The 13,310-nt window shown below is 51.3% G+C and overlaps 1 protein-coding gene across 2 annotated transcripts in view; it reads right to left on the bottom strand.

Moving 5' to 3' along the window:
* The window catches only part of Hip14 (palmitoyltransferase Hip14), a 297,274-nt gene that overhangs the window by 115,248 nt on the left and 168,716 nt on the right, over positions 1 to 13,310 (bottom strand). For both annotated transcript variants that reach the window (XM_037429914.2, XM_037429921.2), the window contains exons 9-10: positions 763 to 887; positions 527 to 683 (exon numbers count right to left, since the gene is read on the bottom strand). In XM_037429914.2, coding sequence (XP_037285811.2) covers positions 527 to 683; positions 763 to 887 — 282 coding nt within the window. The remainder of the gene's footprint in view (positions 1 to 526; positions 684 to 762; positions 888 to 13,310) is intronic.

Below are 13,310 nucleotides of genomic sequence, written 5' to 3'. Positions count from 1 at the left end.
ACCCTTTCAAAATGACGGCAGACACTGCCAGCGAGTTTTCCTGGCCAATCGGGAAATGCCATTTTGGTCACATGCGTCAAGCAACCAATGGAATCACGCACTGCACGTGATTTTGACTTTGCTTTTTTTGCTTTTGCGAGGGGCGCATAGTTATCTACTGGAAAAGAAAAAAGTCAAAAACGCGACCTTTCCAACAAGACCAAAATGGAGCTGATGGAGCGCGTAGTTCGCTTTCTGTGAATGATTGAAGTTCGACCAGTTTACACTTTATTTAAAGGTCCGCTTGCGTGAAGTTGCTCTCTTTATGGGTTAAAACTTAAGAAATAAGTCGAAGTTTGAAGCCAAACTTTACTGACAGGCGCGGAAGGGCATCCGAAATACGAAAAATGACGACAGAGAAAATGAGATTTTTAGGCCAATTTTTGACTTCTAAGTGCCATGTCCCTTTTAATTAGAGCCCAGCACCGATCCTACTGAGGTTAACAAAAAAAGAACGAACTGCACTACATGCATAAGGCGCACTCACCGACGCAGTTGTTGACCCAGGGGCAGTGGTGATCGAAGCGAGCCACACAGTGGTTGCACACCGAGCAATGCTTGGAGCGCAGCGGTCGACGCACGAGGCAAGTGCTGCAGAACACCGCCGGATCGAAGCCATCTTGCTCGGCCAGCTGGACTATTGTCTGCACATACGTAAACTCTTCACAAGAATGTGTTCACAATAAAAGAAGTGCCCAATGTGCATGCTGTCTCTCTCCTCACCCTGTACTTCTGCTCCATGTTGGCGCTAACAATACCTGGGTCTGCCCGCCACGACTTGTAGAAAGAGTAGAACAGTGGCACAGATGAGACCACGAAGCCCATGTTGACCCAAAAGGTTCCAACATCTTGATGCAGCACAAGTTAAGGTTATCCTCCAATTGGGAGCACCAGCATTCGCCATGCTGCAACAGTCATGGCATTGCAAGACAGCAGGTAGTTTTGGCGTCATATTTGCTTCTCTTACACATGAGATGTGTATACAAGTAGCATCGTATGTTGAAAATGTAAGTACAATTATGACATGAAAAATAACCTTTTATCTCCCAATTTTAGAAATTATTATTCCAAATAGGTACTGCAACACTTACTGGCAACTAACAATTCTTTTAAACGAATTGTGCTCGTCAAAGCCCTCATTTGGCATAAAAACTTATATACAGTCAAATCTTGTAATAGCAAACCTCAGAGTAATGATTTTTTAAAACAACTTTTTCAAAAATCTCCCTCCAAATGTTCATTGGCTTCATGCAAAAATATTTTACTGCCACGAATGTCAAAATACGGAATGTTTCACAATAATGTATCGATTTTTATCCCCCTCAAATCTTCCTAACACCTCAAAATAACAAATAGCGATTTTAAAAATTTTACTCGTGGCTGTAAAAAGGATGCCCACCTGTCATTATCATCAGAACGCCCGCGTATTTCTATAGTGCCTAGAATATTGCCACAGCTCGACCATCGCAGAAGACGCGTGCCACAATCCGCGTTCGTAAAAGCCGCCAAGCAAGTAGCAAGAAAGCCGCGCCATGGAACGCCGTCCTGCACGCGCAACGATGCTACGCCACGGACCGGCACGAGACTCGAGGGGCCGATGAAGAGACCGACGAAGTTGGAGTCAGCGAGCAAGAGGCATTTTAGGCTGACCATATTTAGTTTTGAATTTACGGGCACAAGTTCGCCTATATAAAGAGTTTATATAGTACCAGGTGCTATATTTATTCGTAACAATCTGGTGGAGGTGCGGGGTATAATTCCAAGCCCACCACAGGCAAGGGAGAGAAGCCCAGATCCCAGAAGATTGAAGCCAGCAGAATTAACACCTGTGCACCAATGCATGAGTCGCCGACTACGTGGTGAGCAGCCCGAGTTTGGCCCCCTAATTGACCCATCAAGACCTGTGGAGACCTCGAGCGCAAGCGTCACTGCCACCCAGTCAATGCCATCTCCATCTCACCTCATTGTGGATTCGCCACGTAAACCAGAGGTCTTCCACGGTGAGACCTTTGAAGACGCCGAGGACTGGCTTGAAGGCTTCGAGCGCGTTGCACGTTTGAATGGTTGGGACGAAGCCCGAAAACTTCGTTACGTTTACGTCGCCCTACAAGATTCGGCACGTACGTGATTTGAGAACCACGAAGCGTCCTTGCTGTCATGGGACGACTTCCGACGCGAGCTAATCGACACCTATCCAAACACGGACCACAAAAAGAAGGCAGAGGCTGCTCTTCAGGCGAGGAACCAACGGAATAACGAGAGCGTGGCCATTTACATAGAAGACATGTTGCGGCTCTTCTGCCGAGCCGACCAAAACATGGCCGAGGAGAAGAAGTTGTGGCACCTAATGCGCGGAGTAAAAGAAGAAATTTTTGCAGGCCTGGTGCGTAATGCACCGCGAACAGTGACGGAGTTCCGGTCCGAGGCAACGACCATGGAAAGGACACTACAACAGCGTGCGCGGCTGTACAACAGAGACTTCAGCGTCTTTTCAGTCAGGGCGGAGTCAACAGCCCGCCCCAACAACGTTGACGTCTTCCGGGAAATGGTGAGGGCTATCGTTAAGGAGGAGCTCCAGAAACTGCAACCCCCCCAAAGTCCTTCAGCGATGCCCTCTATCGCGGACATTGTACGTGAAGAAGTGAGGCAAGCAATTATTCAACCACAGCCTCAGGTGCCACACCACACGCAACCGGAACCTCAGCCACAGCTGTCATACACGCGAGTTCTACGGCAAGACATCAGACGCCCGAACTATGCACAAGCTCCCGTTATGCTACCGACCTTTCCTCGCAGTACGGCCCCGCCTATTCCAGAAGCGAGACCCCGCAAAAGTGATGTATGGCGCACAGCAGATCGGCGGCCCCTCTGCTACCACTGTGGGGAAGCAGGTCATCTGTATCAGACATGCCACTACCGTCGGGTCGGGCTACGTGGCTTCCCAGTGAATGCACCCTGCCCTCTAACGGTGAGCGCCTTTACGAAATCGAAGAATTTTTTATCTTCGCACTATGCCTCTCCAAATACTCAGCGAGATGAATCCGGTCGATTGCACCAATGCGCAATAGGTCGCCGAGTCCACACCCATCATCTACTTTCCCGAGGCGTCGATCACCAAGCCCGCGACGGGAAAACTAGAACCAGCGACCTGTGGAGGCAGGGCCGCTGATTTTCGGAAAACTGAAAACCCTCCATCGTTAACCAGATCAGACGACGACACTGACACAATGACGGACAAGCGCAGTAATGGTGACGTGACATCCGAGCTACAAGTCAGAATCGACGACGTTGAAACCATAGCGTTAATAGACACAGGTGCAGACTACTCAGTAGTAGCATGCTTGCAAAGAACCTGAAGAAAGTGCTCACTCATTGGACCGGACCGCAGATACGCACCGCCAAAGGGCACTTAGTCAGCCTTGTAGGATTGTGCACAGCGAGAGTGGGAATAAGAGGCCGTGTGTACGTCTGCAGTTTTATTGTTCTCCCCGAATGTTCCCGTGAGGCAATTCTGGGCATGGACTTCCTGCAAGCAAACAGTGCCATCATCGACTGGTAGAAATCCGAAGTTTCTTTCTCTACTGAGAACGCTGTTGCCGTGTGTCATGCGGAGCAACCAATTGTTTCGTCTCTTCGTATTGTGGATGAAGGTGTGACAGTGCCGCCACGTAGCAGCGTGACAGTTTCTGTGAAAAGCGACGTTTTTCGTGAATATGCCGGACTAGCTGATGGAAATATCGAACTGCTACTCACAAAGGGGATACGCGTGGCGAGAGGTCTAGTGAACCTGCGGAACGGATATACTGATGTGCTATTGACTAACTTTACCAACGAGGTACAGCACATGGCGAAGGGGGCAGCCATAGCATCACTTCATGACTACGTACAAGTCTCAGATGTTTGCACTATAGGAAAAGTACCCACAACGCCCTTAACAGTGGACAGTGTCCTCGAGAAAATAGATATTGACCGTAAGCTTTAATCTCTGCAGAAAGACCAGATTGTGGAGTTGATCAAGGAATTTGCAGAGTGTTTTTCCTCTTCATCGAAAGTCGGACGTACTCTTGTAGCAAAGCACCGCATTGTAATCGAAGGGCATGTTAGACCAGTATGTCAGCATTCATACCGAGTAGCTCCGAAAGAAAGGGATGATGATGATGATGTTTGATGTTTTGTGGCGCAAGGGCCAATTCACAGCCAAAGAGCGCCAGTCCATCTTACTAAAAATATGGACAATGATTGTGATAAGCGACTGTTAAAGGCCATAAAATTCCTCGCAGTAAGGCGGGTGAAAACATACAAGTAATAAATTCATGAACATGCCATGAAAGGTGTGTTTGGTGTGAATAGGTGACAAAAGTTGGTGATAATGAAAAACGATGGTGGACATGTATGGCATTAGCACAAGTACCTCACTCGTTCATACCCTTGCGTTCAAGGGCCATGAAGCAAGTGCTTTCTTGTGTAGCCACCGCAGCAAAAACCTCTCTGGAGAGGTCGTGCTAAGGAATGCCCGGGTATATGATATGAAAATTATGAATTTCTTTTAAAAACGCTAACAATGATTTATGACTAAAAAGCGGTTCCCTACCGACGAACATTGCAGGGTGTAAAGGTATATGTTGTCGGTAGGGTAATGGAAAATGTTGTTTTCTTAAAGTTTCCAAGTGTTTGCACTGGATTAACATGTGAAGGACTGTTAATGCTTCAACACATCCGTCACACAATGGTGGATCGCCACCGGACAAAAGATATGTGTGTGTCTTGTATGTGTGTCCTATCCTGAGTCTCGTTAGTATTACCTCTGTATGACGCGACTTTGATATTGGCAGCCAATGACCAAGATGTGGCTTAATAATGTGTAGTTTGTTTTGTGTGTGTGTATCCCACTTGCTCTGCCAGTAGTCGCTGAGGTTTCGTTTGAGAGACGGCTCAAGATCAAGGGCCTGGATTGATATGGGTGTAGGGGCATTGCTTTTGTGGACGGATGCAGCGAGCTGATCCGCCCTTACGTTGCCTTGGATCTCACGGTGCCCTGACACCCAGCACATGTTGTTTGAGTGCGTACAGTGTGCACAAAATGGAGTAAAGTGAGACAAGGACAGGGTTTTTTTGTTTTTACGAGTGTGCAAAGCTGTTACCACACTGAGGGAGTCCGTATAAATTACTGCCTTTTGTATTTGTAATTGCTTGATGTGTTTAGCCGCCAAAAGTATTGCATAAGCTTCCGCTGTGAAGATACTTGTGCCTGGATGTAGAGGGCCAGCATCAGAAAAGGATGGGCCGACAGCAGCGTAGGACACAGAGGAGTTAGACTTGGAGGCATCTGTAAAGAACTCAGGACGTGTGTATTTGTGTTGAAGTTCCAGGAAGTATGTTCGGATATAGGCAATAGGCGCATGTTTTGTAACTTCTAGAAAAGACACATCGCAGTCTATAGTCTGACACTGCCACAGTGGCGGGTATGCTACAGGAGCCATTAAACTGTGTTCAAGTGACACTCCAGTTTCCTCAGCTAGACCCTTCAGGCGTACTGAGAAGGGCTGCCTCATTGAAGGCCTGTTTTGAAACAGAATGGAGCTCGACAAATCATTAATAGTAGAGTATGATGGGTGCTTCTTGTCTGCTTTCACCTTAAGAAAATAAACAAAGGACATGTAAGTTCTCTGCAGATGGAGCGACCACTCATTTGACTCAACGCAAAGGTTTTCTATGGGGCAGGTGCAAAAAGCACCCGTAGAAAGGCAGATTCCCAAATGGTGCACAGGGTCCAGCATCTTCAAAGCACTTTGAGTCTCAGACTGATAAACAATGGCCCCATAATCTAAACGGGTGCGAATGAAGCTTCTATACAGATTCATGAGACATTGCCTGTCACTACCCCACGTAGTACGTGACAACACTTTTAAAACATTCAAGGCTTTTAAACATTTTGTTCTTAAATACTTGATGTGCGGTACGAAGGTCAACTTGTTGTCCAAGATTAATCCTAAGAATTTATGCTCCGCATTAAAAGACAGACGTTGACCGTTCAGTTCAATCTCGGGTTCTGAGTGCATGCCTCTCTTTTGGGAGAACAAGACACACGTGCTTTTTTGTGGGTTAAGTCGAAATCCGTTTTCATCTGCCCAGAGGACCAGCTCTGGGCTGTCCGGCTGGCCGAGGATGCCGCCAGTATTTAAGGCCTGGCCGCCACCTGAGAAATCGGATTATAGAAGGGCCCGTTTCCCTGCCTCCCGCCACCTTTGACCCCAGCAGGGACACTTTAATAAAGTTACTTTTCTCTTTCTCTCTCTGGGTTTGTGCCATAGCCACTTTGGCACATCGGCACAAAGAACGTTTTGTGCCTGCCCCGATGCCTTTCCCGTTGCATCATGTCTTCGCAGTTCTCAGTGGCATAAAGAATAGCGCTAACACGCTAAAAACTGCGCACACATCACTAATACAGCTTCTGACAACACGAGGCACGGAGTACTGACAATGCCGCAGAAGCTTAACACCCGCCACATGCATACGCGCCGGCTGCACCTTAGCGACAAGCAGCGCCGCCTGTCGGACAAAGTTGGAAGGCATCACCAGCCCTGCTATTTCCTTCCATTGTGAACCCCTCCACTTAGCACACAGGCCAGTATATTCTAGGCACTATAGTATTTCTTATACAGAACTAGAACGTACTCTAGTAGCGCGACTGGCCGGGCTTTGGCATCAGCTTTCATGCGGATGGCGCCAGGTGGCGCCACTGCTACTTTTCCTGTGAGCTTTAGCTGCGGTGTCTGGCCGACGCGGACTCCTGAAGAGTTGCAGCTGTAATTACATCGAACACTCATTTGCTTTCTGGTTTATCCAAACATGATATTACAAAGTTAGTGCGTGGACTACCTGGCAAGAGCATTGGCATGAGAGATGCAAATGACGCCTTCGGAGCAACCGCGTAGCCACTTCACCCCCCTCCCCCCCCCCTCCTTGGAGCAAAGCAGTGAGAGTCCGCTCTCTGCTTCAACATGTCACGAGCTACATGTGCAGAATATCTCACAAAGTACAGACACCACCACAGTACTTGCGAGAGAACGTAGCAGAGTGCACTGACACTCGCGCACAGAGTAGCTAGTTAGAACTTGCAATGCAATCATTCGGCCTGCAAGAGACGCTCATCGGCTTGTGGGAACTGAGGCTGGCCCGCTGCCTTTGCGCGGGCTTTCCCGCCTTTTCTGCAATTCTCATGTCCCGACATGTCTGCCCTCCTTTGCTCTCAGCCGCGCTGGGAAGGGCGAAGTGACGTTTAACTCCCTCACCCGGTAGCGGATGTTGACTGTGGCGCCGCGCGCGGGGACCCCCGTGAGGTTTTCGCGCGCTGCGTCGTGAGCGGCGAGTACAGTCCGGGACTTCAAACGGTGAGCCACGCATTCTTTTCCGTCCGTCGAGTCCCGTCGCTCGGGGCTCGTCGGACTTCGCTGACGGCGCCTCGCGCCCGATGCGAACGCTCACCTGTTGTTGCCCCGCTGCGTACTCACGGCCGAAGGGCAGTACGGTGTCCTAGTGCGTGGCCTAGCTACGCCGACCCGTCTCCCTCCGAAGCCAACGCGAGCGCCTTTGCCCTCGCTCGAGCAACCGGGCCCTTTGTCCCGGTGTCTCCGTGGATCACCTTTACCGCGGAGACGTGCTCGTGGCACCCTGTGTAGTACTTTGTGCCCGTGGCGTGGATAAGCCTATTTGCTTTCCAGCCGCGCCTTTTTTGCAACGGGCTGTACTGCGTTTGGTGTTGCCACAATAAAGTGTTGCGACTTGAGCAGTATTGTGTTTCCCGCCACGGCGACGGTTAACGCGTGCCCTGCGGCTCGCTAAGACCGGACCCACGCTGGTGGCCGTACTCCTTCGGGATACGTGTACACCACACTGGCGCCCAACGCGGTATCAAAAGCTCTAGCTTTTGATTGCTCTTAGCGAGTCAGTTCGCCTGCGCGATTCGGGCTCGTCGCAACATGGCTGCTTCGCGGGACTTTTGTCCGCTGTCCCTTTTAGCGGATGCCGCGTTGCACACGGAGGCCATTGCCTCTGTTGACGGGAACCCTTCTGCACCCGTCCGTGTCGGCACCCCCTATTGCGGTGACGACACGAGGCGCCTAGCCGCTCCCTTTGGAGATGGCGCGTCGCTTTGCACAAAGAGGCAACCGTCTCTATCGACGGGCGCCCTTCGGCGTTCGCCCGTGTCGTCACCCCCTTTTTGTGGTGAATACACTCCTACGTGGTAGCTGACGCGCTACCTCGTGCCCCCTGTTGTCTGCCGAGAACCTGGATTTCGGTGCGACGGCCGCTCGCGGTGCCTTAGCACATGCAAGCGTCGGGGGCGAAACAGCAGCTTCGCCGCCATTCGGCGAGAAGGGGGAGTCCCCATGAGGACGACCTTGGCTGCTATCCAGGTAAGCGGCGCACTGCGTAGCGGCCGAGCGGGGGAACTTTCCGAAGGCCACCATGCCGAGAGCGAACCCGTGACGCCGTGCACGCGGCGGTTGCTGCGGTCCTGAGTGGGCGCGATACCAGACTCCCCCATTTGGGAAAATGGGAATTGCTTTCGGCAGCGAAGAGCTACTGAAGGCTCAGCAGAGTGATCCGTTACGAGTCTCGGAGGGACGGAGCGCCGTATACGCTGCTTGCTTTGCGGCGGGCGCCGTTAAACCGTCTTGAGAGGCGCGCCGTTACGCTGCTTGTTCTGCGGCGGGCGCGATTAGGGGGCTGAAACAGCGTGTGTCGCTGAGTCCCCGGCGGATTCATTTTGCTGGACCATGACGGGCTCCTGCTGAAGTATATAGCCACTGACGACGAGTCCTTAGACCCGTTTAAGGTGGTTATGCCCAAAAGTCTGAGAGCCGCACTGTTGCGAGCCTCTCACGACGAATCCATGGCCGGTCACCTGAGTGGCTCGAAAGTTTTTGCAAACTGAGCAATGTTGTGACCTGGCCCGGCACGAAGCGTGGCTTTTATCGCTATTCCGTGCCTGCCACGTCTGACAAACGGTTGAGCCAATGGTTGGAAAGCCGCCCGGTCTTTTGAACCGATTGTCAGTGAGCGTCCGTGGCGCATACTAGCTGAAAGATCCCCTTTGGGAAAACTCAGCCGTGCCCACATCGCAGACCTGAAGCCCTTTGTCACGGTCTGACGAGCTCGCGCCAGCGCCCTGCGGCACTTCGCGCAAGCAACGGGCACACCCGGAGCGGCGGACCGCATTCGGACCCCGCACCGGTATAATCTGAGGAAGCGGTCACCTTTATGATTTCGCGCCGGACGGCGGACTTCTCCGCAACCGAAGGCCCTCAGTTTACTGTCTAGCCTCAGTATAGGTTAGCTTCTTTACGGCCTTTTCTCGTAAAGAAGTTGACCCCGCCCTGTCTGCTGCCAGTGTTTCTTTTTTTTTTTTGAAGGGTTCATGTGTATTTTATATTTCTTTTGTCTAATATTAAGTGTTATTTGTGTTTTTTTGCCATATGTTGAGTGTCATTTTTGCCCTGTCTTTTTTTTTCCCGTGTTCGTTCCGTCTACCGCGAAGGGAGCTGTGTGTGACCTTGAGTGTCGGTGCTTGCCGGGAGGGAGAGACGAAGGACGCTTTGCGCCTACGCTCGCGCAGCCGTCGGCGGTGTGTGTGCGTGCGTGTGTAAGTGCGTGACGCTTCAGTGCGAGCCCGCGAAGAGTGCGTCATGGCTGCCCCTCCATCGACGCGGACACTGGAGGTGCTGGGGGGGCATTGACCCACTGATGTCAGACCATCTGGCTGTGCTCTGCTCTCCGCTGTCGCCGAAGAAGCCGTGCTGCCTTTTCCACCATGGCTCCTGCGCGAGGCCAGCTGAAAGCAGCTGTATGCTGCCGGCCAACGCCAGGGCGCCTCGCAGCCAATTTTGGTTCGGCCTCCCTGCCCACCGGAGAGGCCTGGCTTCCCGCAACGTCCAGTTCCCTCATCGAGCCAGGAATGCGGGGCCTCCGAACAACCGAAGCGGCTTTCGTCGGACTCGCGGCTTATCAAGAGCAGCAACAAGCCATCAGTGAGCCACCTCCCATACCTCTGACTCGGGCATCGCACCCAGCGGACACTGTCACGCCCTTCCGTCCCTCCGCGCAGTGGACGCTATCCCCCTTCAGCACCACGAACACTAGTCCCACTGTTCTGTGCTCCCTTCCGCAGTTATTTGTGTAGTGTCATGTGTTTATTTTGTTAGTTAGTTTTGTTTCTCCTTTGTAATCATTTTTTTAGCAGCAGTTGCAGGGCTGGACTGAGGTTAGCCTGTCGCTCATAGCAGTGTCATTTTAGCTGCATGGGTGACGTCCGGATGCCTTTTGCAGACCGGTAAAGGGCAAATTTAGGAGAGGGGGATGTGGGAATTGAGGCTGGCCCGCTGCCTTTGCGCGGGCTTTCCCGCCTTTTCTGCAATTCTCATGTCCCGACATGTCTGCCCTCCTTTGCTCTCAGCCGCGCTGGGAAGGGCGTTGTGACGTTTAACTCCCTCACCCGGTAGCGGATGTTGACTGTGGCGCCGCGCGCGGGGACCCCCGTGAGGTTTTCGCGCGCTGCGTCGTGAGCGGCGAGTACAGTCCGGGACTTCAAACGGTGAGCCACGCATTCTTTTCCGTCCGTCGAGTCCCGTCGCTCGGGGCTCGTCGGACTTCGCTGACGGCGCCTCGCGCCCGATGCGAACGCTCACCTGTTGTTGCCCCGCTGCGTACTCACGGCCGAAGGGCAGTACGGTGTCCTAGTGCGTGGCCTAGCTACGCCGACCCGTCTCCCTCCGAAGCCAACGCGAGCGCCTTTGCCCTCGCTCGAGCAACCGGCCCCTTTGTCCCGGTGTCTCCGTGGATCACCTTTACCGCGGAGACGTGCTCGTGGCACCCTGTGTAGTACTTTGTGCCCGTGGCGTGGATAAGCCTATTTGCTTTCCAGCCGCGCCTTTTTTGCAACGGGCTGTACTGCGTTTGGTGTTGCCACAATAAAGTGTTGCGACTTGAGCAGTATCGTGTTTCCCGCCACGGCGACGGTTAACGCGTGCCCTGCGGCTCGCTAAGACCGGACCCACGCTGGTGGCCGTACTCCTTCGGGATACGTGTACACCACAGGCTTCACTCTCTTACACGGCCCTCGGCCCACAAGAGTGCGGTACGCGTCGTCCAAGAACACTGGTCGAAAAATGCGCGCATGGACCGCGAGAATGAAAAGTGGGTCTCGTGTGGGCTAAAATCTCCTTCTGGGCATTGCTGGTCTTCTCGTCTATATCACTAGGGCTAAAAACTATTTCGAACATTAGCGAATGATAATCAAGCGACAGCATTAAGCTTCCCGTTTATGGTATTGGCCTTAACGCGTACTTTGAAAGGGGCGCATGGGATGTTTGTAACACGAAATAACAAGATACTAAATGTAACACGGAATAACAAGATACTAAATGTAACACAACACACAAAAGGAACAAAAGCAGCGTATTTACTTATGCTTGTTTTGTCGGGCTGGCACAATCCTTTGGGATAGCCCGTACCCATGCCTGCCGCATGCCTTGGTCATATGGAAATCCAAATATGTACACTAACGACCCAAACTCGAGCTTTCCACAGAAATGTGGGCACAACCCTTCCTTGGTATGCAGCTGCTCGAAATCTGGTCACTCACAGAAGAACATGAGCACAAACACAAGAAGCACGCATCATAACTCCGAAGAGAACGCAGAGAATGAGGCAACATTAGTTCTTTGTCGCACTGCTTACAACAGCAAACTCAGCGTGCGATGCCCACTAGCTTGTGAAGTTCAGCGTTGAAGCGCAGTAAAGCTGCAGGTACTGAAACGACAATGCGAATCCACCGTCGAATGCTGGCGTCAGTTGCGTTGTGTGCCATTATAGCACACAACGCAAACAGCGTCGGTGCCGCGTTGACGTATGCAGTAGAGCTTCCAGGCCTTGACAAAGTTTCTTTAGGTGGCGTTGAATCAATGCGTCAAACTCATGCGTATACTCACCCACACGCACTGAGTGTCTCCTGCGCTGCCCGACCTACCTAGAAAATATGCTGCCGGCGCGCGCTCACGCACATGAAAAGGCCGCAGTGGCGCCGTGAGAAATTTTAGCAGCCGTTCATGTCGTTTTGAGCCGCCAAAACAGCAGCCGCGACCAGCAGGCTGGGCCACTAGAGTATATTTTAGTTCAATTGATATTTCTCCATCTGCCGCCCAATACAAATGTGCAATAGATCTATTGCCATCATCATCATCGTATGGAACTGGTTTTCCGCGTCGGGTTTTGCGCCGTTGCCTTTTGTTTTGGCCAGACGACTTGACCTGCGCGCTGGTTTCTAGCATTTTTTTGGTGGTTGAAAATTACAAGACAAGCTCCAGAGACAACGTGAAAGAAATGCTGCACCACAGCGGTGGTCTAGTGGGTAAGGTACTTGGCTGCTGATCCGCGGGTCGCGGAATCGAATCCCGTCTGGGGCGACTGCATTTTTGGTGGAGGCGAAAATGCTGGAGGCCCATGAGCTCAGATTTGGAAGCACATTAAAGAACACCTGATGATCAAAATTTCCAAAGCCCTCCACTATGGCGTCTCATAATCATATGATGGTTTTGAGACAGTAAACCCCACATACCAATGAATCAATCGAAAGGAATGCTATGACCTATTAGATCACCGATGTCACCGATGATTACCCACGCATGCTTTACTAACGCTCGAACACTGCGCACAGGGAAGCGTGCACGTAAGCTTAGCTGACGATTCATACCATTAATCGCGATAAGACAACGGTGAAGAGAGCAAAGATCATGCAGAAGCACTGTGCACGAACCAATGTGAGGAATTCGTATTAAACGCTCATGTTTCGAAGAGTGCAAGATGTATGCACATGCTTAATAGTCCGTCCTTAAGCAGTCGAGCTGCCCCTATCAGGATAGATCGCACTCTTCCTCAAATAAACGTGCACTGGTTTCGTGTTTCTTGCTTTTTCGCACTTATTCTAGCATAACATGGTCGCAAATGTACACACAGCACAGCTAAGCGACTCGCATGTTTGCCGTTAAGATTTTTGCCCAAATTTTTAATCCTTTCACAATGACTTTTCAAAGTAATGAACGATTTTCGGTGGTCCCTTGAGATTCGTTGTATCGAAATAACATTTCACTGTAGCAGCAAAAGCTCAATCCACTTAGAGCAGTAAATGGGCACCTGATCGAAAGAACAGAAGAAAGGTGTAGCTATCAGCCAGTTAAAGATATGCCACGCAATATAATGCGACAGTGATTGCA

This window comes from Rhipicephalus microplus, chromosome 2, assembly GCF_043290135.1.
Source record: "Rhipicephalus microplus isolate Deutch F79 chromosome 2, USDA_Rmic, whole genome shotgun sequence".
NCBI lineage: Eukaryota > Metazoa > Arthropoda > Arachnida > Ixodida > Ixodidae > Rhipicephalus > Rhipicephalus microplus.
This window is presented reverse-complemented; position numbering and strand designations above follow the sequence as displayed.